This window comes from Pleurodeles waltl, chromosome 10 (assembly GCF_031143425.1).
Source record: "Pleurodeles waltl isolate 20211129_DDA chromosome 10, aPleWal1.hap1.20221129, whole genome shotgun sequence".
Classification (NCBI taxonomy): Eukaryota; Metazoa; Chordata; class Amphibia; order Caudata; family Salamandridae; genus Pleurodeles; species Pleurodeles waltl.
In genome coordinates, this window is record NC_090449.1 from 1,061,697,633 (window position 1) to 1,061,719,342 (window position 21,710).

The window sequence follows — 21,710 nt, forward strand, 5'->3', positions numbered from 1 at the left end:
AGTTCAGGGGCGGACGTTTATTGTTTCCATTTGTATCCAAAATGAGGCGACCTCCCTTTGGATCAGGACAGGGGGATGTGGACGAGACCAGACATTTGTGAAACACTGCACCCCCTTTGTTAAAATAAGGTGTAGGACCTCCCACATGTCTTATTGGTATGCTCCAAACCTGGCTCGAAGCATCAAAGCATAATAAAACTATTGTTTTAAATGGAAATTGGAACAGCACAGGCAACAGTAGATTTCTCTTTTCAGCATCAACTGTGAATGTTTATGGATTCTTTAGGGTTTTTAATACATTTCACTATTGCAATGAATTGGTCTGAGCTATGTTTTATTGTGTGGCTTCTCCTCTTCTGGCATACCCTGACCTCTGTGGAACTACAAGTTATGTTTTTATAAATTGTTTATTTGATGTAAAATGAACACTGTTTGAGAATTGGACTGGACTGTCATGTTTGTAGACTGACCATGTACTTACACAGTTCTTTCCTGTATGAGAATTTTGGGCAACGACTCGTCTGCAATTATGAAGGCTCTTTCTTGGGAAGAGGTTGGACTGTGGGGTTGATGGGTCTTCAGTGTGTGAGAGCTCAGGGAATCTCTGATATTCTTCACTTAAGCAAGTTTTTTGAGTTCCTTCCTGAACTTTTTGATGATTGAGCTCTTCCAACTAGAATCCATAGTCTTGTTCTTTTTTCCTTTTTCCTATGATGAGTTTACCAAGGTTAAGAAGTTGAGTATGGATTCTGGTTACCACTGCTGGATGCAGGGATGTTTGCAGCTGCCTACAGTGGCTGTGATGCATCAGCATTCCTGCAGGGTACCAGCAGAAATGGCCAGTGCTTCTTTGTATACCTTTGTGTCCCTCGGTAGCTGTTAAGAATGAGAATACGTTTTGCCCTTGTGTGGCTTTCCATGCTGGACTTGAGCTCACATCTGCACCTTTCCAATCCTGCCTACATAATATAAGTTAACTGACTCAACTGGACTCCGACCTCCACAGTTCTACCATAGAGGTCATTGCTGTTGGTAAACTGTGGGGTCATCTGACACTAGTATAACCTTTGACCCACATGTCACTGCTGTTAGGATGAATGACTTCTACTTCCTGAGTGTCCTGGGTTGGTATCCTACAAGAGAGACAGTTGAGTGATGCCAGCCCTCAGCTGCAAAGCTAACATCTGTGGCTTCATCGCTAAACACAGAATCCAAAACTTGGCAACCTGAATGTTCTTTGGTTTAAAGTGATATTTCGCAATTACAGCAGCGAGGAAATCCCTGTGCTGGCTCCCTGTCCACGAGTGAGTATATTTCAGAGCCCTGTGGCTGGCACTCCCAGCTGACCGCAAGTTCACTCTCTCAGTGTTCCAGTAGTCCAGACCCTTACGGTTGGATCCCTGGAGGTTGGGTTCATGCGCCATGAAGGAAGACCCTGCACACCCACAACTACTCACTCGCCGCTGGCTTAAGCTGGGTCACATTACTGCAGCAAGGAGATCCCTGCTGGTGCCCCAGGTGGAAGAGTTGGCAGACATCAGAGACCAGTGGTTGACACTGTGAGTGGACTATCGCTTCTCTTTCTTCATAGTCCAGAACCTTAAGACCAGATCCCTGAAGCTGTTGATAAAGTGGTGTGCTGACAATGTTGTCTTCTGGAATGACGGATCATCTGAAGGAGGGTTCTCACCCTCCATGGGTTTGTAAAGCCTGTTTTTCACTTCCGCTGGCAATTCCTGCGGGAATGTAACTCTGGGGAGAGGAAGGTATATGAGGAGCCTGCTGTCAGGGGTTCTCTCCTCTCCTGATGGTACATCTTGAGTGAAGGCTCTGAGAGAAAAGTTGCAGCTGTGCCTATGGGTCTTGGTTACATTCCACTACATGCAGTAGCCAGGTTAGCTGAGGGTTGTCCCTCCTGGGGCTGTGTTTCTACATGCATCCCTGCCCCCTCAGTTCAGGGAAGCAGGAGAACATTGATGTCCTCACTGCACAATATGCCATCAGCGCCTGCTTACCCAACACCTTCTCAGCAGGCTTTGGTTGCTGCAACGGATTGGACAAGTAACCCCGTTTTTCTTTTGCTGTGTGTCCGCTAAGGCCCAGCCCAAGTCTGCATCACCAGGGCCATGGGTCTTGGCCATCCGTTGAGGAGTGACCCCTAGAGTCAGCCAGACTCTACCCAAGTGACTTTCAAACCTGATCTTTTGTGGTGATTAGAGATGGTTCCAGAGCCTCTTCACTCTCCTTCCCTGACTGTTCGTCTTTCTTTACACTTGGACCTTTTCATGAATTGACCTCCTTGTCTCCTGCGTTTCGGGTCTCATGTCAGCTACTTTGTCCAGCATCTAAATTCATATTTAACGCCTTATTAGGCTCATCTTCCCTGCCGCATGCAATATCTGTGCCTCCCTTTACCTCTGGTTCAGCCTCCGCGCCCCCTTCGTTGGTGGTTACTCCCTCAGCAGCTTTCAGGTGACACTGCCAAATGGAACTGAATGCCACCTCCCCACAATCTTTCTTCTCACTGTGCCCTTTTACAATGGTTTCTTCCCCCAATACTCCACCATGATCCTTCTCCGCTGGGACCGCGCAGGACGATTGAACTAACCTTACGCTCGCCGTTTCCCCACTATTGAGAAAATAAATCCTTTGAATTTGTTCAATACATGTTTTCTGTTTTTTGTTATTCCGTAGCGTCTTGTTCTGAAGGTTTGTTCCACCAAAGTTTACTTTGCCAGCTGGAATCTTCCCTTTCTGATGGATATCTTCACACAGATCCTTCGCCTTATGTCCAGAAAATAGTTTCACAGCAAAATCACACGAAGCCCCGCCAGATGCCACCATGCGGACATGGCATCAAATTATATTACAAGCTAGCAGGTTCGGTGAAGTCAGTTTGTGTTTTTTCATGCATCACAGACACAGGTCTGTCGCTCTCTTGGTGTTTCACTTAATAAATTTTTCAGCACTTCAGAAGTGTCTCTTCTGAAAATTTCAGGCTTAAATCCTTGTCACAGATGCTACAAGGAGATACCCCTCTGAAATCTACATGTCACCTGCATGGGGTGCCTCAAATCTTAGCACAAGACCGTGGCCTGCGATTCTTGTGCTTCCATCTCCTGAAGGCCATCAGGAGCAGGAACCAAAGTTGTTTCTGGCTAAGGCCTGGTAGGGAGACGCCCAAGCAGTCTCCTTCGCCCACTGGTAAGTCACTTCTAGTTGAACGGGTTCCTGAAAGGCCACTTGTCTTTCTTTCTTGCTCCAAAGCTCTGGGCCACTGTCCCTTGCCGAGCACAAGCTGTTATGAGAAGGGTGATGGGCAGGAGACTCCATTTGCCCCTCTGTGCCCAGAAACCACACTTCCCGCTGTATTGGGAACTGGAGGCCTTCCTGTGGTCAAGTGGTGAGCATTGTAGGGCAGCGATGAGCAAGAGTGAGCGTGGGACATCAGTTACTGAACGCGCAAGTCTACAGTCTAGGATCAGTTGGACAAACCAAGCCGCCTAAAGACCTTTCACTCTTTTGAGGTGTGCTCTTTAGGTGTTAAAGATTCAATCGTGTTCATTCAAAGAGTAGAATGAATGCAGAACAGTGGGCAGTCCTCGTGCACGACTTCTGAAATCCTGAAACTCGCTCTGCCAGTTGGGTTATACACGCCCCCGTCAGAAGAAGCCGGGGCCTTTTATAGGTGGAAGGGAGGACACGCGCCTACATGAATACTGAAGAAAGACTACAACTGCTGTGATATGGAGCGCTGTATCCTGCAGTTACAGGTGAAAATGTTTCCCTGTAGATCCAAATAATTCTGGGTAACTACAGTTTAGGTGCTCACGGATCCAGAGATTCTGGTCAGCAGACTCTGACACCCCAGTTTCTCCCCAGGCCAGACAAGTAAAGTTTACAGTTATGTTGCAGTCACTCTGTCAACACTGGTGCCGGTTACTTGGCCTAATTTCTCCTAAGGTCAGTAACACCTCGACCACTGAGCTGTCTGGTACTAAGGCTTATTATTAAGGCTCCCAGTTTTCGGTTTTTACTGATTTTTGCAGATAAATACGGGCAGAAAACAATGTGTTTCCAGTCTGTATTTATTTTTAAATGTTGAAAAATACGGGAAATTGTACTTCTTGCGGGTGGCTCTCCGTGATGTCTTTTGTGATTTTCAGGACAACAGCTGAGCAGACAGACAGCTTAGGAGGTTAAAAAACAGGATGGTATTTCCCAAATACAGGCATATGCTAACATATATTTGTATTATATTGCTGATTTTACCTGCGGGTGTGGTATTTTTCTAAATTTGGCTGCTTAATTTGGCAAAACGTACAGGAAGCACAGAGTGAGTGTATGTTTATTGACTAAATACAAGTGGAAATAATAACATTTTACTATGGTTTATTCTCAAAATACAAAATAAATTTGGATAAATAGATGGAAAATGTTAAATACCATGAAACTGGGAGCCCTACTTATTATAGAATAATGATATATAACATACAGAACATAAATAGAATGTTATTAACCTTGTACCTACAGTGATGCACAAACCTCCAGGTTGACTCCACACTCCCTGGTTAACCATGATGTGATATTCTGAACTTGTAGGAAGTACCGAGCCCGCCCCCTCCATTCCCCCCCGCTATGATACATAAACTCAGATTAATTATCTCAAGAGAAGCTGTTCCTTCTCCTTGGAATATTTTCACTCCCTCCAGGAAGTAGGGAGTTAGTATGTCCAGTTCCCTCAAACTAACTTGGCGCTCCGCCTCCTCGACGCGCGAGCCGAGCGCCCACCGCCAAGAATAAAAGACAGGAGACGTCATCACTGATTAATTGCTCTTGCCAAAGCAATAGAAATATAAGCTATTAAAAACAAAATAAATGAATGTTTTGCGTTTGTACATTTGATCCCGCACCATATTTTCTGTTTTTGGACAAACAATGATAGATGTTTCGGTAATTAATTCCTCTGCCGCCGTGCGCGTGCGGAGAATACCCGGTGACGTACGGTAATTTGTTACTTTGCATAATTGGACGGTTACTTCATTGAACTGCAGACAAGGTAGCTAATTTGTTTTTGATCTTTGCACAAGGGAAAGGCCACTGAAGCCACTCTGTTAATTACACCAACAATGGGGCGGTCTATCAGTTTCTGTGAGTTTGTGCGAAAGTTGACGAAGAAGTTCTTGGACACAGCAGGCTCAGGGCTGAGCAACTTTTTTTTTTTTTTTTTGTTTTTTTTATAATAAAGTGATACTTTTTGAGCACGTTTGTTTGCCTTTTGTTTAAACCAAATTTCTCCCTTTTCAGTGAAGAAATGAAAACTCTCCTGGATCCGGAATACCTGGAGCACGACGCTTAGTAAGTTTCCTTTCCTTTTTATTCCACTTTAATGATGTCTGGGAATCAGGGTGGCCCAAAGTCTCCATGCCACCTGGACACCTCGCCCCCGATCTGGTCCTTTAGCCCCCGATCTGGTCCAGCTGAAGTGACTGAAGGGTACAAACACCAGAACTCATCGCGTTGGTCAACCAGAGACCGGCGCCTCAGACCTGGAGTCTTAGGGTCACCGTGTGAGGGACACATCTCTATAACACACATGAATCCTTCTGAACCAGTAGAACAGAAGAGGTGAGACGCTCCTGTGACGTAACGTGAATTGTATGTATGTCTTTAGTCGCTCCTAAGCTGTCAGTGTGTAGTGTTATGCCACCGTGGCTGGTCACCGTGTGAGGGACACATCTCTATAACACACATGAATCCTTATGAACCAGTAGAACAGAAGAGGTGAGACGCTCCTGTGACGTAACGTGAATTGTATGTATGTCTTTAGTCGCTCCTAAGCTGTCAGTGTGTAGTGTTATGCCACCGTGGCTGGTCACCGTGTGAGGGACACATCTCTATAACACACATGAATCCTTATGAACCAGTAGAACAGAAGAGGTGAGACGCTCCTGTGACGTAACGTGAATTGTATGTATGTCTTTAGTCGCTCCTAAGCTGTCAGTGTGTAGTGTTAGGCCACCGCGGCTGGTCACCGTGTGAGGGACACATCTCTATAACACACATGAATCCTTATGAACCAGTAGAACAGAAGAGGTGACACGCTCCTGGGAGGTAACGTGAATTGTATGTATGTCTTTAGTCCCTCCTAAGCTGTCAGTGTGTAGTGTTATGCCACCACGGCTGGTCACCGTGTGAGGGACACATCTCTATAACACACATGAATCCTTATGAACCAGAAGAAAAAAAGAGGTGACACGCTCCTGGGAGGTAACGTGAATTGTATGTATGTCTTTAGTCCCTCCTAAGCTGTCAGTGTGTAGTGTTAGGCCACCGTGGCTGGTCACCGTGTGAGGGACACATCTCTATAACACACATGAATCCTTATGAACCAGTAGAACAGAAGAGGTGAGACGCTCCTGTGACGTAACGTGAATTGTATGTATGTCTTTAGTCGCTCCTAAGCTGTCAGTGTGTAGTGTTAGGCCACCACAGCTGGTCACCGTGTGAGGGACACATCTCTATAACACACATGAATCCTTCTGAACCAGTAGAACAGAAGAGGTGAGACGCTTCTGGGAGGTAACGTGAATTGTATGTATGTCTTTAGTCCCTCCTAAGCTGTCCGTGTGTAGTGTTAGGCCACCGTGGCTGGTCACCGTGTGAGGGACACATCTCTATAACACACATGAATCCTTATGAACCAGTAGAACAGAAGAGGTGACACGCTCCTGGGAGGTAACGTGAATTGTATGTATGTCTTTAGTCCCTCCTAAGCTGTCAGTGTGTAGTGTTAGGCCACCGTGGCTGGTCACCGTGTGAGGGACACATCACTATAACACACATGAATCCTTATGAACCAGTAGAACAGAAGAGGTGAGACGCTCCTGGGAGGTAACGTGAATTGTATGTATGTCTTTAGTCGCTCCTAAGCTGTCAGTGTGTAGTGTTAGGCCACCACGGCTGGTCACCGTGGGGGACACTTCTCTATAACACACATGAATCCTTCTGAACCAGTAGAACAGAAGAGGTGAGCCACTCCTGGGAGGTAACGTGACTTGTATGTATGTCTTTAGTCGCTCCTAAGCTGTCAGTGTGTAGTGTTATGCCACCACGGCCGGTCACCGTGTGAGGGACACTTCTCTATAACACACATGAATCCTTCTGAACCAGTAGAACAGAAGAGGTGAGCCACTCCTGGGAGGTAACGTGAATTGTATGTATGTCTTTAGTCGCTCCTAAGCTGTCAGTGTGTAGTGTTAGGCCACCGTGGCTGGTCACCGTGTGAGGGACACTTCTCTATAACACACATGAATACTTATGAACCAGTAGAACAGAAGAGGTGAGACGCTCCTGGGAGGTAACGGGAATTGTATGTCTTTAGTCCTAAGCTGTCAGTGTGTAGTGTTATGCCACCGTGGCTGGTCACCGTGTGAGGGACACATCTCTATAACACACATGAATCCTTCTGAACCAGTAGAACAGAAGAGGTGAGACGCTTCTGGGAGGTAACGTGAATTGTATGTATGTCTTTAGTCCCTCCTAAGCTGTCCGTGTGTAGTGTTAGGCCACCGTGGCTGGTCACCGTGTGAGGGACACATCTCTATAACACACATGAATCCTTATGAACCAGTAGAGCAGAAGAGGTGAGCCATTCCTGGGAGGTAACGTGAATTGTATGTATGTCTTTAGTCCCTCCTAAGCTGTCAGTGTGTAGTGTTATGCCACCACGGCCGGTCACCGTGTGAGGGACACTTCTCTATAACACACATGAATCCTTCTGAACCAGTAGAACAGAAGAGGTGAGCCACTCCTGGGAGGTAACGTGAATTGTATGTATGTCTTTAGTCGCTCCTAAGCTGTCAGTGTGTAGTGTTAGGCCACCGTGGCTGGTCACCGTGTGAGGGACACTTCTCTATAACACACATGAATACTTATGAACCAGTAGAACAGAAGAGGTGAGACGCTCCTGGGAGGTAACGGGAATTGTATGTCTTTAGTCCTAAGCTGTCAGTGTGTAGTGTTATGCCACCGTGGCTGGTCACCGTGTGAGGGACACATCTCTATAACACACATGAATCCTTCTGAACCAGTAGAACAGAAGAGGTGAGACGCTTCTGGGAGGTAACGTGAATTGTATGTATGTCTTTAGTCCCTCCTAAGCTGTCCGTGTGTAGTGTTAGGCCACCGTGGCTGGTCACCGTGTGAGGGACACATCTCTATAACACACATGAATCCTTATGAACCAGTAGAGCAGAAGAGGTGAGCCATTCCTGGGAGGTAACGTGAATTGTATGTATGTCTTTAGTCCCTCCTAAGCTGTCAGTGTGTAGTGTTATGCCACCACGGCTGGTCACCGTGAGGGACACTTCTCTATAACACACATGAATCCTTCTGAACCAGTAGAACAGAAGAGGTGAGACGCTCCTGTGAGGTAACGTGAATTGTATGTATGTCTTTAGTCCCTCCTAAGCTGTCAGTGTGTAGTGTTAGGCCACCGTGGCTGGTCACCGTGTGAGGGACACATCTCTATAACACACATGAATCCTTCTGAACCAGTAGAACAGAAGAGGTGAGACGCTCCTGGGACGTAACGTGAATTGTATGTCTTTAGTCCCTCCTAAGCTGTCAGTGTGTAGTGTTAGGCCACCGTGGCTGGTCACCGTGTGAGGGACACATCTCTATAACACACATGAATCCTTATGAACCAGTAGAACAGAAGAGGTGAGACGCTCCTGTGACGTAAGGTGAATTGTATGCATGTCTTTAGTCGCTCCTAAGCGGTCAGTGTGTAGTGTTAGGCCACCGTGTGAGGGACACATCTCTATAACACACATGAATCCTTCTGAACCAGTAGAACAGAAGAGGTGAGACGCTCCTGGGACGTAACGTGAATTGTATGCATGTCTTTAGTCGCTCCTAAGCGGTCAGTGTGTAGTGTTAGGCCACCGTGTGAGGGACACATCTCTATAACACACATGAATCCTTCTGAACCAGTAGAACAGAAGAGGTGAGACGCTCCTGGGACGTAACGTGAATTGTATGTATGTCTTTAGTCCCTCCTAAGCTGTCAGTGTGTAGTGTTAGGCCACCGTGGCTGGTCACCGTGTGAGGGACACATCTCTATAACACACATGAATCCTTATGAACCAATAGAACAGAAGAGGTGAGACGCTCCTGTGACGTAACGTGAATTGTATGCATGTCTTTAGTCGCTCCTAAGCTGTCAGTGTGTAGTGTTAAGCCACCGTGGCTGGTCACAATGTGATGGACACATCTCTATAACACACATGAATCCTTCTGAACCAGTAGAACAGAAGAGGTGAGACGCTCCAGGGAGGTAACGTGAATTGTATGTATGTCCTTAGTCCTAAGCTGTCAGTGTGTAGTGTTAAGCCACCGTGGCTGGTCACCGTGTGAGGGACACATCTCTATAACACACATGAATCCTTCTGAACCAGTAGAACAGAAGAGGTGAGACGCTTCTGGGAGGTAACGTGAATTGTATGTATGTCTTTAGTCCCTCCTAAGCTGTCAGTGTGTAGTGTTAGGCCACCGTGGCTGGTCACCGTGTGAGGGACACATCTCTATAACACACATGAATCCTTATGAACCAGTAGAGCGGAAGAGGTGAGACGCTCCTGTGACGTAGCGTGAATTGTATGTATGTCTTTAGTCGCTCCTAAGCTGTCAGTGTGTAGTGTTAGGCCACCACGGCTGGTCACCGTGTGATGGACACATCTCTATAACACACATGAATCCTTATGAACCAGTAGAACAGAAGAGGTGACCCGCGTCTGAGAGGTAACGTGAATTGTATGTATGTCTTTAGTCCCTCCTAAGCTGTCAGTGTGTAGTGTTAGGCCACCACGGCTGGTCACGTGTGTGGGGCGCTTCTATATCACACATGCATCCTTATAAACCACAATTACAGAAGACAAATTGTACAAGAGATGACCCACTCCTGCGAGGTAACATGAAGGTCTGTTTGTATGTTTTAGCCCCCCCCAAACTGTCAGTGTGTGTAGTGCTAGGTCACCGTGTGTGGGACGCGTTTCTATACCACACAGGCGTGCTTCTAACCCATAAGTACAAAAGACAAATGATAAGAGATGAGACGCTCCTGACAAGTTACATAAACTTCTGTTTGTATGTTTTTATTTTTCCCTCCCCCAAAACTGAGTGTAGCCACAGAGGCTCCTCTTTTCCAGATGTTCATGGCATTCATACTGGGTAGACTTGTATCCAGTTCATCTGAATATAGTAATTTACTCAGCCTTTTCACGTGACTTAGGACTAGTTCTGTACAGTATGTGTCTCAGGACCTCAGTGCCCTCCTCGCTTGTCCTTCAGCGGCCAGGCTATATTGGAAGGGTAGACCGGATCCACCTTTCTTGGTGGCTTCTCGCTTTATACACAGTAACTGGTCCGTGCTCCACCATCTCAAGCCTAGATGCATTTGTTGACACGATCTCCTTGTATCTTGTTACCAGCTGTCCTCTTTCATGGTTTCTCTATTCTTTCTGGTGCCTGGTGGAACAGAGTGACAGTCCTGGATGGTCCCTCAGGCACTTATCTGTGGGTATGACTGCATAGGTGGACCTTGCGATTGTCATGCTTGTGTGCTTCTGTATACTTGGTCTTTCCCTAATTTGTCATTTCCTTCCGCAGTGCTGTGTTCTCCAAACTGATGCAGACGGCCGAGCCCTGGTTCTCGTCGCTGGAGCACGAGCTGCATAAGGTGTGTGGGGTACCACTCCATGTATTATTAGGAACAGGCACGTTTGACAGCTCTGCCATCGAAGCTCAGAAATAGAAAGATGCCCGGGCAACCCTCACATTGGGCGCAGGTAGGGGGCCACGGAATGGGGTGCACTGAGGAAGGGCCAGCAGAGTTGGATGAAAGTCAGTCTACGGTGTAACAGTACATGCACCGTGTTATAGACTCTGTGACCAAAGGAACGGACATGAAGAAATGCACCAGTAAAGCTGGGCTTAGTTCTATTTTGGGGCACAGATAGCATTTTAAGCCAGCTTTAGCAGCGCCCGGGCACCTGCTGTAGACATCTGTGTGTCCAGCAGGTGTCGGGGTACGCTCGTGGTATGGCAGCTTAGGTGGCTAACGCACTTGCTGCAGAGGTCTGTCCTCAGAGGTTTGATTCACCTTAACATAGCTCCTAGAGTTAATGCGCCTGCTGAAGGGCATTGCTGTGACCAGCTGGCAGAGGTTACTGTTCCTCTACGTCCTTGAGTAACTGCAGCTCACCAGGTACAATGCTGCTAGGGTGGCTCACTGAGTATAGGTTTGCTGCAAGCATGGGGATGCAGCCTACAAGGCCTACCTTTGAATCCTTCGAAGGTTAGTCGAGCGTAACACGGCTTCTTTGCGCTGTACGCGGCGCAGAGGAGAGCAGCCAAGGTGGGCCCCCGAAACCACAAGCGAAGAAGTCTGCTCACCTCATTATGTATAGTCTGGAAGAGAGGGGGGTCCAATCCTTTAATAGTGTAAATCCAGAGGCCGTCGAGGAGTGATGTGTTAGAGGCGTGTCTCCTGGGGGAGTCTTACACCCTTTGTATTGTACTCGAGGAGGGATAGGGCAGTCACGTGCTTTAGGGGGAGGGAGATATGAAGGAGACCTTGCAATACCTCAAAGGGAGCAGAGAAAGAGGGGAGACCTGAGTAGTACTTAAATACTGCGTGGATCTGATTTACTAAACAAAGGATTTGAGTAATTTGGTACATTTACTGCGGAGTATGAATTATTTCATGGAGTAGGAGGCAGGGCAGATGCATGTAAAACTGCATGGACGTAAATGCAGGAAAGGAGGGGTATGATTGAGAGCTGTAGGTTTGTAAGGGATAGTTTTACTGAAGGAAAGCTGAGGGTTTAGAACAAACATTAAACATCTTTCAGGAGGAAAAGCCTTATAGAAGTCGCTTTGTGCAGTAATTGCAGTCAGTGGATGAAACCCAGTGTTGGCCCTGCATGCACATCACTCCACTTATAGACCAGGTGTTGGAGAAAACTCTGCCTCACAAGACGTTGTCTGAAAAGTATTTATTGGAAAAATGAATAGTCTACAAGTCCGAGAGCAGGCCCCCAAGAGAAGGAGGTAGTAAACATCTACCATGTCACTGCAGTTCCTGGTATCAGTCAGATTACTGACTTCTCACCAAGGACACAAGGGGGTGTCTAGGTGACCCCACGGGAGGAGGCGTGAATGGTCTTCATACGGAGCAAGCTAGAGTAACAGGTACAGGACCTGGTACCAAGGCGCATTTAGTCTCACGCCAAAGATGGCCTGGTCCGGTGAGTAGAGCAAGCACGAGCAGAAGACATACCGGTGACAACTTGTTCACACCTTAATTCCACCCAGCACATTTGCTAGAATTTAATTTTAATCTCCCCTCCACTGGTCTTGTGATCGCCCCAATCTCATGGTCCATTCCTCACTTTGAATAAATCCTGGATATAAACTCAACCAATGGAAACTCGCGCTAGCCTAACCTCATAACCTTTAACCAGTAGACTATTGACCCTGATTATTGATGCCATGGACAGGTAATGTTCCTTCCCTGCACATTCTTCTCGATTGAAACAATAATCCAACTTAAAATCTTGTATCAGGTCCAACATTCCATCATTTCAAATGAATGCATTACTGTGAATTTTACAGCCATTCCAAGCACTAGTGTTCTAGGTACATAGGGAATGAGATAGGTTAAGTCAATGGTGCCATGTTTTGAATACAAAAGACATAAAGTAAGTTTGACTCCTGACTTGCTTGGACTTCCCAAAGCAGCTGGAGGGCTGGCACTGCCAGAGACCCGAGTATACTGGCAAGCTGCACAGTTCTGAGTCCAAGCAGGCGAGTCACTCAGAGCCACTGATAGATACTGCGGGATACACTGACAGAGCAGAACATGGTCCCTAAAGCTTTATGGGACCCAATCTGGGAGCCCCAGGCAGACAGACCAGTGAATGTTCACATCAGCGCACACACTGCCACGGTTACTGGTACGGGACTCCCTCGTTCCCATTCCCAGCATTGCCCTATGCATTAAATTCCTGCCTTTACCCTGTCTCACCGCCACGCCCCTTTCACAGACTGATTATATTGCATGTGTTTTGTGGACTAGAAACATGGTCCTTTTGTCCTGTACATACAAGTTTCACTTCTATGAAACTGAGCTCTATCATTATTCACAGTTACGGCACTGACTGACGCTCCCACAAAATAGGCGAGCAGCCACCCGAGACTCCTCCCCCTCGGAGAAACCTGTGAAACAGGCACAATCCATCACAGGACGAATTACTTTCCATTACAGTATTCTTTTACACTCTTCTCTGCCTGGTGCACCTGCATACAGGGCCCACTGGGTGAACAGTATAGGGGTGTAAGTGAGGGAACTGCATTACACTATGACAACCCGCAAACAAGAAATTCTTCAGGTTAATTTAAGAGGAAGGAGCCCATTAGAAACCGTAAACTATACGTTAAAGACTAAGGGTCTGAATACGACCTTGGCGGATGGGATACTCATTCACAAACGTGATGGATATCCTGCCTGCCGTTTTACAAGTCCCATAGGATATAATGGAACTTGTAATACGACAGACGGGATCTCAGTCACATTCATAAATGAGTATCCCATCTGCCAAGGTCGTAATCAGGCCCTAAGAGGTAAATTCAGTATCAAAATACTGCGAAATTCTGTGCAAAACACACATACACAAACTTTTTTTTGTTATGTATTTTAAATAGTTTATGTATGTAAAATGTATACATCAGTGAATATAACAACACTTAATAACAAACATCAATCAGAAGAATACAAAAGACCTGATCACCAGTCTATAAAAACAATGCCACCCAACTAGATATGTCTCTATACAGATGTGAAATCTCAAACTTGAATCTATATTACATCTCAAACCTGTATTGTGCACGACTGATGGTGGACTATCAAAAAAACGAACATGTTTCAGTGGTACACATCAATTAATCCACCTTCTTCAGGGCATAAAATCTATACTGCCTTCTGGTGACTTATATCTTTCATGGAGATTTAATTCCACTATAAACGGACTTATTTAGTTACTAGCAAACCCACAATTGACTTTACTTACTACTTTTATTAATCGATGTCTACATTTACATATTTCACAGGCTATGAAACTGTGTAATCACTTATGTAAGTTGAATATGTTTGCTTGTGTCTTTAGTTGGACATTTCTACACTTGTTATATAATGTGCTCCTGTGTAGTTATCTTGAGGACATACTACATAAAACAATTGGAAAATAAAATGTAATTACACATACACTACTTTCTCAGATGTCATCTAAAGGTTGATTAAAAAGGAGGGCTCTCACTGCACTCAAAATAACCAGGCCTCAGTATTCTCAAACTACACTTTCTTCCGGACAAGAACAAATGTGTATATGTGGCCTTATTCAACGCGGCACCTATATGTCGCACCTAAATACAAACAAGACCAAGGAGCTATACAAACTCTTGTCTGAGCCGTGACACGGCAACATAACCAGATGTTGTCAGTGTTAAGGAGCACTTTCTTTTTCCAGCATTAAGTTCATCTGGAGTGTGTCATGAATCTTCTTCTAGAACATCCAAGCTTTACTATATATTTTTAAATGTATTTTTCCCTTGGGCTTGCTTTGGTTAGTTGTGGCTTACAACTTACTGGGCTTGCTCTAGGTGTGTTCATAACAGTTTTTGATGGTTTGCATCTAGGATAAAGATGGGCTCATCACGCCAGCACCATTTGCCAGGCCCCAGGACCATGGGCCGTCCATTGCCATAGTGACCAAGGTGAACTACATTCAGGACCAGCTCCTGAAGAAGAGCGACATTGAGTTGTACATGCACCTGAACCGGCTGGAGATCGCACCCCAGATCTACGGACTGTAAGTCTTTCGATGCGTTGCTTGTTGTAGTCACTGTAGTGGTTATACATTGTGTGTTGCATTTGTGTTTCCCCTCTACACACTATGTCAAAATTCCCAGGTTGTATGGAAGATGTGTACGGAGACAAGCGGGGTACCCACAGCCCTGGAGAGAGCTCCGCATAGCGTTGCAGGAAACATGACTTGTCCGAGTGATCCATGCGTGCACGGTTTTGCTGTTCCTTTGTAGAGTTTGCACTGCGCTTGTGAAGTCTGTTTTGCGGCTTCCCTGAGCAGTAGGTAGGTATTCTCATATTTGGGTTTGTTATATGTTGCATGCTTGCCAACAGTAGCGTCAGGGCATTAGCTGTAGAGAAAAAGAGAGATCAGATCACTTTAATGAGTGATTAGCAGTTGGTTAAAACCTTGCAGGGTATGAATGTTTTCAGTATCTTCCAGAAGTGAAAGCGGCGCACTCTAGAGAATAACCTAGAAGGCAGAGCATTAGTATAAAAGTGGTCATTTGATGGATATTATCACAGCTAACTCAAGCCCCATCAGACATCAACAATGTACATTCTAGGGTTCAAAACCCATCTGGAGACACACAACAAAGGAATCAAATCAAATCATTAGCATTTATAAAGCGCGCTACTCACCCGTGCGGGTCTCAAGGCGCTAGGGACAAAGGGGGTGGTTATCGCTGCTCGAACAGCCAGGTCTTTAGGAGTCTCCGGAAAGCGGAGTGGTCCTGGGTGGTCCTGAGGCTGGTGGGGAGGGAGTTCCAGGTCTTGGCCGCCAGGAAGGAGAAAGATCTCCCACCCGCCGTGGAGCGTCGGATGCGAGGGACGGCGGCGAGTGCGAGGCCAGAGGAGCGGAGGGGGCGGGTGGGGACGTAGAAGTTGAGGCGTCTGTTGAGGTATTCCGGTCCCTTGTCGTGGAGGGCTTTGTGTGCGTGGGTGAGAAGTCGGAAGGTGATCCTTTTGCTGACTGGGAGCCAATGCAGGTGTCTCAGGTGTGCGGAGATGTGGCTGTTGCGGGGTACGTCGAGGATGAGGCGGGCTGAGGCGTTTTGAATGCGTTGCAGGCGATTTTGGAGTTTGGCGGTGGTCCCAGCGTAGAGGGTGTTGCCGTAGTCCAGGCGGCTTGTGACGAGGGCGTGGGTCACGGTTTTTCTGGTGTCGGCGGGGATCCAGCGGAAGATCTTGCGGAGGGTGAGGAAGCAGACGGAGGACACGGCGTTGACTTGCTTGGTCATGGTGAGAAGGAGGTCCAAGATGAAGCCGAGGTTGCGGGCGTGGTCTGCGGGGGTCGGTGCGGTGCCGAGGGCCGTGGGCCACCAGGAGTCGTCCCAGGCGGACGGGGTGTTGCCGAGGATGAGGACTTCAGTTTTTTCAGAGTTCAGCTTTAGGCGGCTGAGCCTCATCCAATCTGCGATGTCCTTCATACCCTCTTGTAGGTTGGTCTTGGCGCTGGCGGGGTCCTTGGTGAGGGAGAGTATAAGTTGGGTGTCGTCGGCGTAGGAGGTGATGATGATGTCGTGCTTGCGTACGATGTTAGCGAGGGGGCTCATGTAGACATTGAAGAGTGTCGGGCTGAGTGATGAGCCTTGAGGTACGCCGCAGATGATCTCAGTGGGTTCTGAGCGAAACGGAGGGAGGTAGACTCTTTGGGAGCGGTTTACGAGGAAGGAGGCGATCCAGTCCAGGGCCTGGTCTTGGATCCCGGTGGAGCGGAGGCGGGTGATTAGGGTGCGGTGACAGACGGTGTCAAAGGCAGCCGAGAGGTCGAGAAGAATGAGGGCTACTGTTTCACCGTTGTCCATCAGGGTTCTGATGTCGTCTGTGACTGAGATGAGGGCGGTTTCAGTGCTGTGGTTGGTTCGGAATCCGGTCTGTGAGGGGTCGAGCAGGTTGTTGTCTTCCAGGAAGGTGGTCAGCTGTTTGTTGACGGTCTTCTCTATTACTTTGGCTGGGAAAGGCAGAAGGGAGATGGGGCGGAACTTTTTCAGGTCGCTCGGGTCAGCCGTAGGTTTCTTTAGTAGGGCGTTGACTTCGGCGTGTTTCCAGCATTCGGGGAAGGTAGCAGAAGAAAAAGAAGAGTTGATGACGGTCTGGAGGTGCGGGGCGATGATGTTGTCGGCTTTGTTAAAGATGAAGTGCGGGCAGGGGTCCGAAGGGGCGCCGGAGTGGATAGAGTTCATGATGGATTTGGTTTCTTCCGTGCTGATGTGGGTCCAGTTGTTGAGGGTGATGGTCGGGGATGTAGGTTCGGTGGTGTTAGGTTGGGTCTGGTGTCCGAAGCTGTCGTGGAGGTCGCTGATCTTGCGATGGAAGAAAGTGGCGAGGGATTCGCATAGATCCTGTGAGGGCGTGACGGCGTTGGCGCTGGGGTTGGAGAACTCCTTGACGATGCTGAAGAGTTCTCTGCTGTTGTGGCTGTTTTTGTCCAGTCTGTCGGTGAAAAAATTCCTTTTGGCAGTGCGGATCAGGTGGTGGTGTTTGCGGGTAGCGTTCTTGAGGGCGGTCATGTTGTCAGCGGTGCGGTCCTTGCGCCAGGCTTTCTCAAGTGCGCGACAAGTTTTCTTTGATTCTTTGAGGGTGTCAGAGAACCAGAGGGGTTTCTTGGTGTTGTTCTGTCGCTGCGAGCGTTTGAGGGGAGCAAGGTTGTCTGCGCAGTTGGAGATCCAGTTTGTGAGGTTGAGGGCTGCGACGTTGGGGTCGGTGGTGAGGGTGGGTTGGTTGGCGGCGAGTGCGGCGAAGAGTTGCTCTTCAGGGATCTTGTTCCACTGTCGGCGAGGGATGGGTTGAGTGCGGAGGTGGCGGGTCTCGCGTCGGAATGTGAAGTGGACGCAGCTGTGGTCGGTCCAATGAAGGGCGGAGGCGTGGCTGAAGAAGACGTGTTTGCTGGCGGAGAAGATAGGGTCGAGTGTGTGTCCGGCGATGTGGGTGGCAGTGTTCACCAGTTGTTTGAGGCCGAGGTTGGCGAGGTTGTCGAGCAGGGTGGTGGTGTTGGGGTCGTTGTTTTGTTCCAGATGGAAGTTGAGGTCGCCTAGGAGGATGTAGTCCGGTGATGCGAGGGCGTGCGGGGAGATGAAGTCGGCGATGGTGTCGCTGAAAGGGGCGCGAGGTCCGGGAGGACGGTAGACGAGGGATCCTCTGAGGGTGGTCCTCGGGTCGGTGCGAATCTGAAAATGCAGGTGTTCAGCGGCAAGAGGGGAGTCTTCAGTGGAGGTGGTGACGCTGATGGAGTCTTTGAAGACGATGGCGATACCTCCTCCTACTTGGTTGGTGCGGTCTTTCCTGGAGATCTTGTAGCCTTCGGGGATGGCGGTGGCGATGTCTGGAGCAGAGGAGGCGTTCATCCAGGTCTCCGTGATGAAGGCGACGTCCGGTGCTGTGGAGTCTAGGAGGTCCCAGAGTTCAACGACGTGTTTGTGAATGGAGCGAGCGTTGACTAGGATGCACTTGAGGTGGTTGATGGCGCGTGGGCTTGTGGTCGTAGTTGTTGCGTGGTGGAAGATGCGTTTGCAGGAGTTGCAGGCGAAGGGTCCATGGGTGCATTTGGGGTGAGCTTGGAAGCAGGTGTTGGAGCGTCCTGGGTTGAGGGCATGGAGGGTGGTGGGGTCATAGCGGATCATCGGGGCTTGGGAGCGCTGGGGACCAGGGGTCATGGCGCTGGGCGCGGGCCAGGCGCGGACGGGCTTGCCTCTGGCGCGCCTCCGGCGCACCAGAGCGCAGCAGCCGCCATATGAGGTAGGAGGGGGGGAGGGGTCAGCTGGGGGCGAATGGGAGCTGGGGGGCGGGGGCGTGCAGGAGGTCGCGGCGGGAAAGCGCGAGGGAGGGGGGGGGGACAGGTAGAGTGAGAAGAGCTGGGGGAGGGGGGTTTAAGGGTGGAGGGGGGAGAGTGTTAGGAGGTTTAGGAGATTAGGGAGAAAGATAGGTGTAGGGTTGTGAAGATAGGGGAGGGGGGGGTTGTAGAGGTGGGTGAGGGTGAGAGGTAGAGTGAGGGGATAGGAAGATAGGTAATAGAGGGGGTGGCGGGAGGGGGGGAGAGATAGAGAAATAGGTAGAGAGAAAAGGTAGATAGAGAAATCGATAGATAGGGAAAAAGATAGAGAGATGGGTAGATAGGAGGAGGTGGAGAGTGAGGGAGTTGGATAGTGGGATAGAGAGATGGAGAGATAGGTAGATAGGAGGAGTGAGGGAGGTAGAAAGTGAACGGGTTAGATAGGGGAGATAGAGGGGGGGATGCGAGTGGGGGAGGGGGCAGAAGAGCCGAAGGCAGAAGACAAGAAGACAAGAAGAAAAGAAGAACAGAAGAAAAGAAGACCGGAAGGACTGAAGACCGGAAGGACTGAAGACCGGAAGGACTGAAGACCGGAAGGACTGAAGACCGGAAGGGCAGAAGACCGGAAGGGCAGAAGACCGGAAGGGCAGAAGACCGGAAGAGCAGAAGACCGGAAGAGCAGAAGACCGGAAGAGCAGAAGACCGGAAGAGCAGAAGACCGGAAGAGCAGAAGACCGGAAGAGCAGAAGACCGGAAGAGCAGAAGACCGGAAGAGCAGAAGACCGGAAGAGCAGAAGACCGGAAGAGCAGAAGACCGGAAGAGCAGAAGACCGGAAGAGCAGAAGACCGGAAGAGCAGAAGACCGGAAGAGCAGAAGACCGGAAGAGCAGAAGACCGGAAGAGCAGAAGACCGGAAGAGCAGAAGACCGGAAGAGCAGAAGACCGGAAGAGCAGAAAACACACAGAAGAACACAGAAGCACAGAGAGGAGTACAGAAGAACAGAGAAGAATACAGAAGAACACAGAGGAAGACAGGAGAATTCTGAAATCAAGTCCTAATTAAACACGCCTAACCAGATCTCCTAAAACCTCCCAGACATCTCCAGAGGGCATTCTGGAGTCCAACACACAACCAGACATTATGAAACACAGGTACATAGTTGTAGGAAGGTGCCCTTGTGGGCAGGGTTACCCCCCACTTTTTGCCTGATATTGATGCCAACTTTGAAAGTGTGCTGGGATCCTGCTTCCCAGCACCAGTGTTTTTCCCCGAAATCTGTACCTTTGTTTCCACAATTGGCTCAACCCCTGGCCCACAGTTAAGTCCCTTGTAAAAGGTACCCATTGTACCAAGCGCCCTGTGGCCAGGGAAGGTCAGCGAGGGCTGCAGCATGTATTATGCCACCCTGGGGGACCATCACCAAGCACATGCACACTGCCCTTGCAGCTTGTGTGTACTGGTGGGGAGAAAAAGGCAAAGTCGACACAACACCCCTCTCAGGGTGCCATGCCCATAAACCATTACCTGTGGCATAGGTAAGTCACCCCTCTAGCAGGCCTTACAGCCCTACGGCAGGGTGCACTATACCACAGGTGAGGGCATAGCTGCATGAGCAACATGCCACTACAGTGTCTAAGTCCATTCTTTGACATTGTAAGTGCAGTGTAGCCATATTGAGTATATGGTCTGGGAGTTTGTCATTACGAACGCCACAGCTCCATAATGGCTTCACTGAATAATGGGATTTGGTATCAAACTTCTCAGCGCAATAAACTCACACTGTGGGATTTATTGAGAAATGCACCCAGAGGGCATCTTAGAGATGTCTCCTGTATGTTAGCCAAAGTCCTAGTGCAGGACTGACCAGTCTGTGCCAGCCTCCTACTTTCAGACAAGTTTCTGACCACATGGGGTAGGACCCTTTGTGCTCTCCTTCCCCTGCAGGAACTGTAACACCTGGCGGTGAGCCCCAAAGGCTCAAGCCTCAGGTTACAGTGCCCCAGGGAACTCCAGGTAGTGGAGTTGCCTGACCCCCGGACAAAGCCCCACTTTTGGAAGCAAGTCCAGTGGGAAAATTAGGGAAAACAGGGAGGAGTGACCACCCCTAGTGTGTCCAGAACTGAGTTGACCCCCTCCCTGCAGAATCCTCCATCTTAGTTTGGAGGACAGGGACTAATAGTTAGGGTTGTGCCCCCCTCCCCATAGGGTGTGGACACAGGAAGGGTGTAGCCACCCTCAGGGACAGTAGCCATTGGCTACTGCCCTCTAACCGCTGTAATGCCCCTAAGTCCAGGATTTAAGGGCTCCCTAGAATGCAAGTCATCCGATTCCTGGTGACCTGAAAAGGAAGAAGGATTGCTAAGCTGAACCCCCAGCAGGGAAGAAGGACGACAGAAACTGACTTGGCCTCAGCCCTACCGGCCTGTCTACTGCTTCAAAGAACCTGAAACAAAAAAGCAAACCATCCTGCAGGACCAGCGACCTCTGTCAAGCTCCAGAGGACTGCCTGCATCACCAAGAACTTCTGTGGACAGCGGCCCTGTCCAAGAAGAAACTACAACTAAGGACTCCAGAGTGTCCCCGGACCTGCAAATCCTGACCACTGTGCACCCGACGTCCACAGCTCATGTCCAGGTGGCCCAACCGGCTAGAGAGGATCCCCAAGGGATTCGGAGCAAGTGCCCACCCTGGGCTGACCTCTCCTGCCCCCTCGCAATAATGCCTGCAGTGCGAATCTAGAGGACCCCTCCCCCCTTGACTGCGAACGCTCCGGACAAAGATATCCAACGCCTAAAGGTACACTGCACCCGCAGCCCCAGGCCTTGGAGAACCCGACCACTTGTGCATCAACATTCAGCAGGCAGCCCTCCTGCTTGTCCAGCCTGTGGTTTTCCCGAACCGACCCCCTTGACCCAGCCTGCAGCATCTAAGTGACCACAGTGGTTCCCTCAAAGGAAAGCTTTGAGGGCCCGACGCTGTGCTTGCCCCCTGCACCTGGCCGCCCCGTGCTG

The 21,710-nt window shown here is 49.0% G+C and overlaps 1 protein-coding gene across 4 annotated transcripts in view; it reads left to right on the top strand.

Moving 5' to 3' along the window:
- TBC1D5 (TBC1 domain family member 5) overlaps window positions 1–21,710 on the top strand; it is a 1,391,198-nt gene that overhangs the window by 870,032 nt on the left and 499,456 nt on the right. For all 4 annotated transcript variants that reach the window (XM_069212078.1, XM_069212077.1, XM_069212079.1 and 1 more), the window contains 3 exons: window positions 5,308–5,358; window positions 10,672–10,741; window positions 14,758–14,930. In XM_069212078.1, coding sequence (XP_069068179.1) covers window positions 5,308–5,358; window positions 10,672–10,741; window positions 14,758–14,930 — 294 coding nt within the window. The remainder of the gene's footprint in view (window positions 1–5,307; window positions 5,359–10,671; window positions 10,742–14,757; window positions 14,931–21,710) is intronic.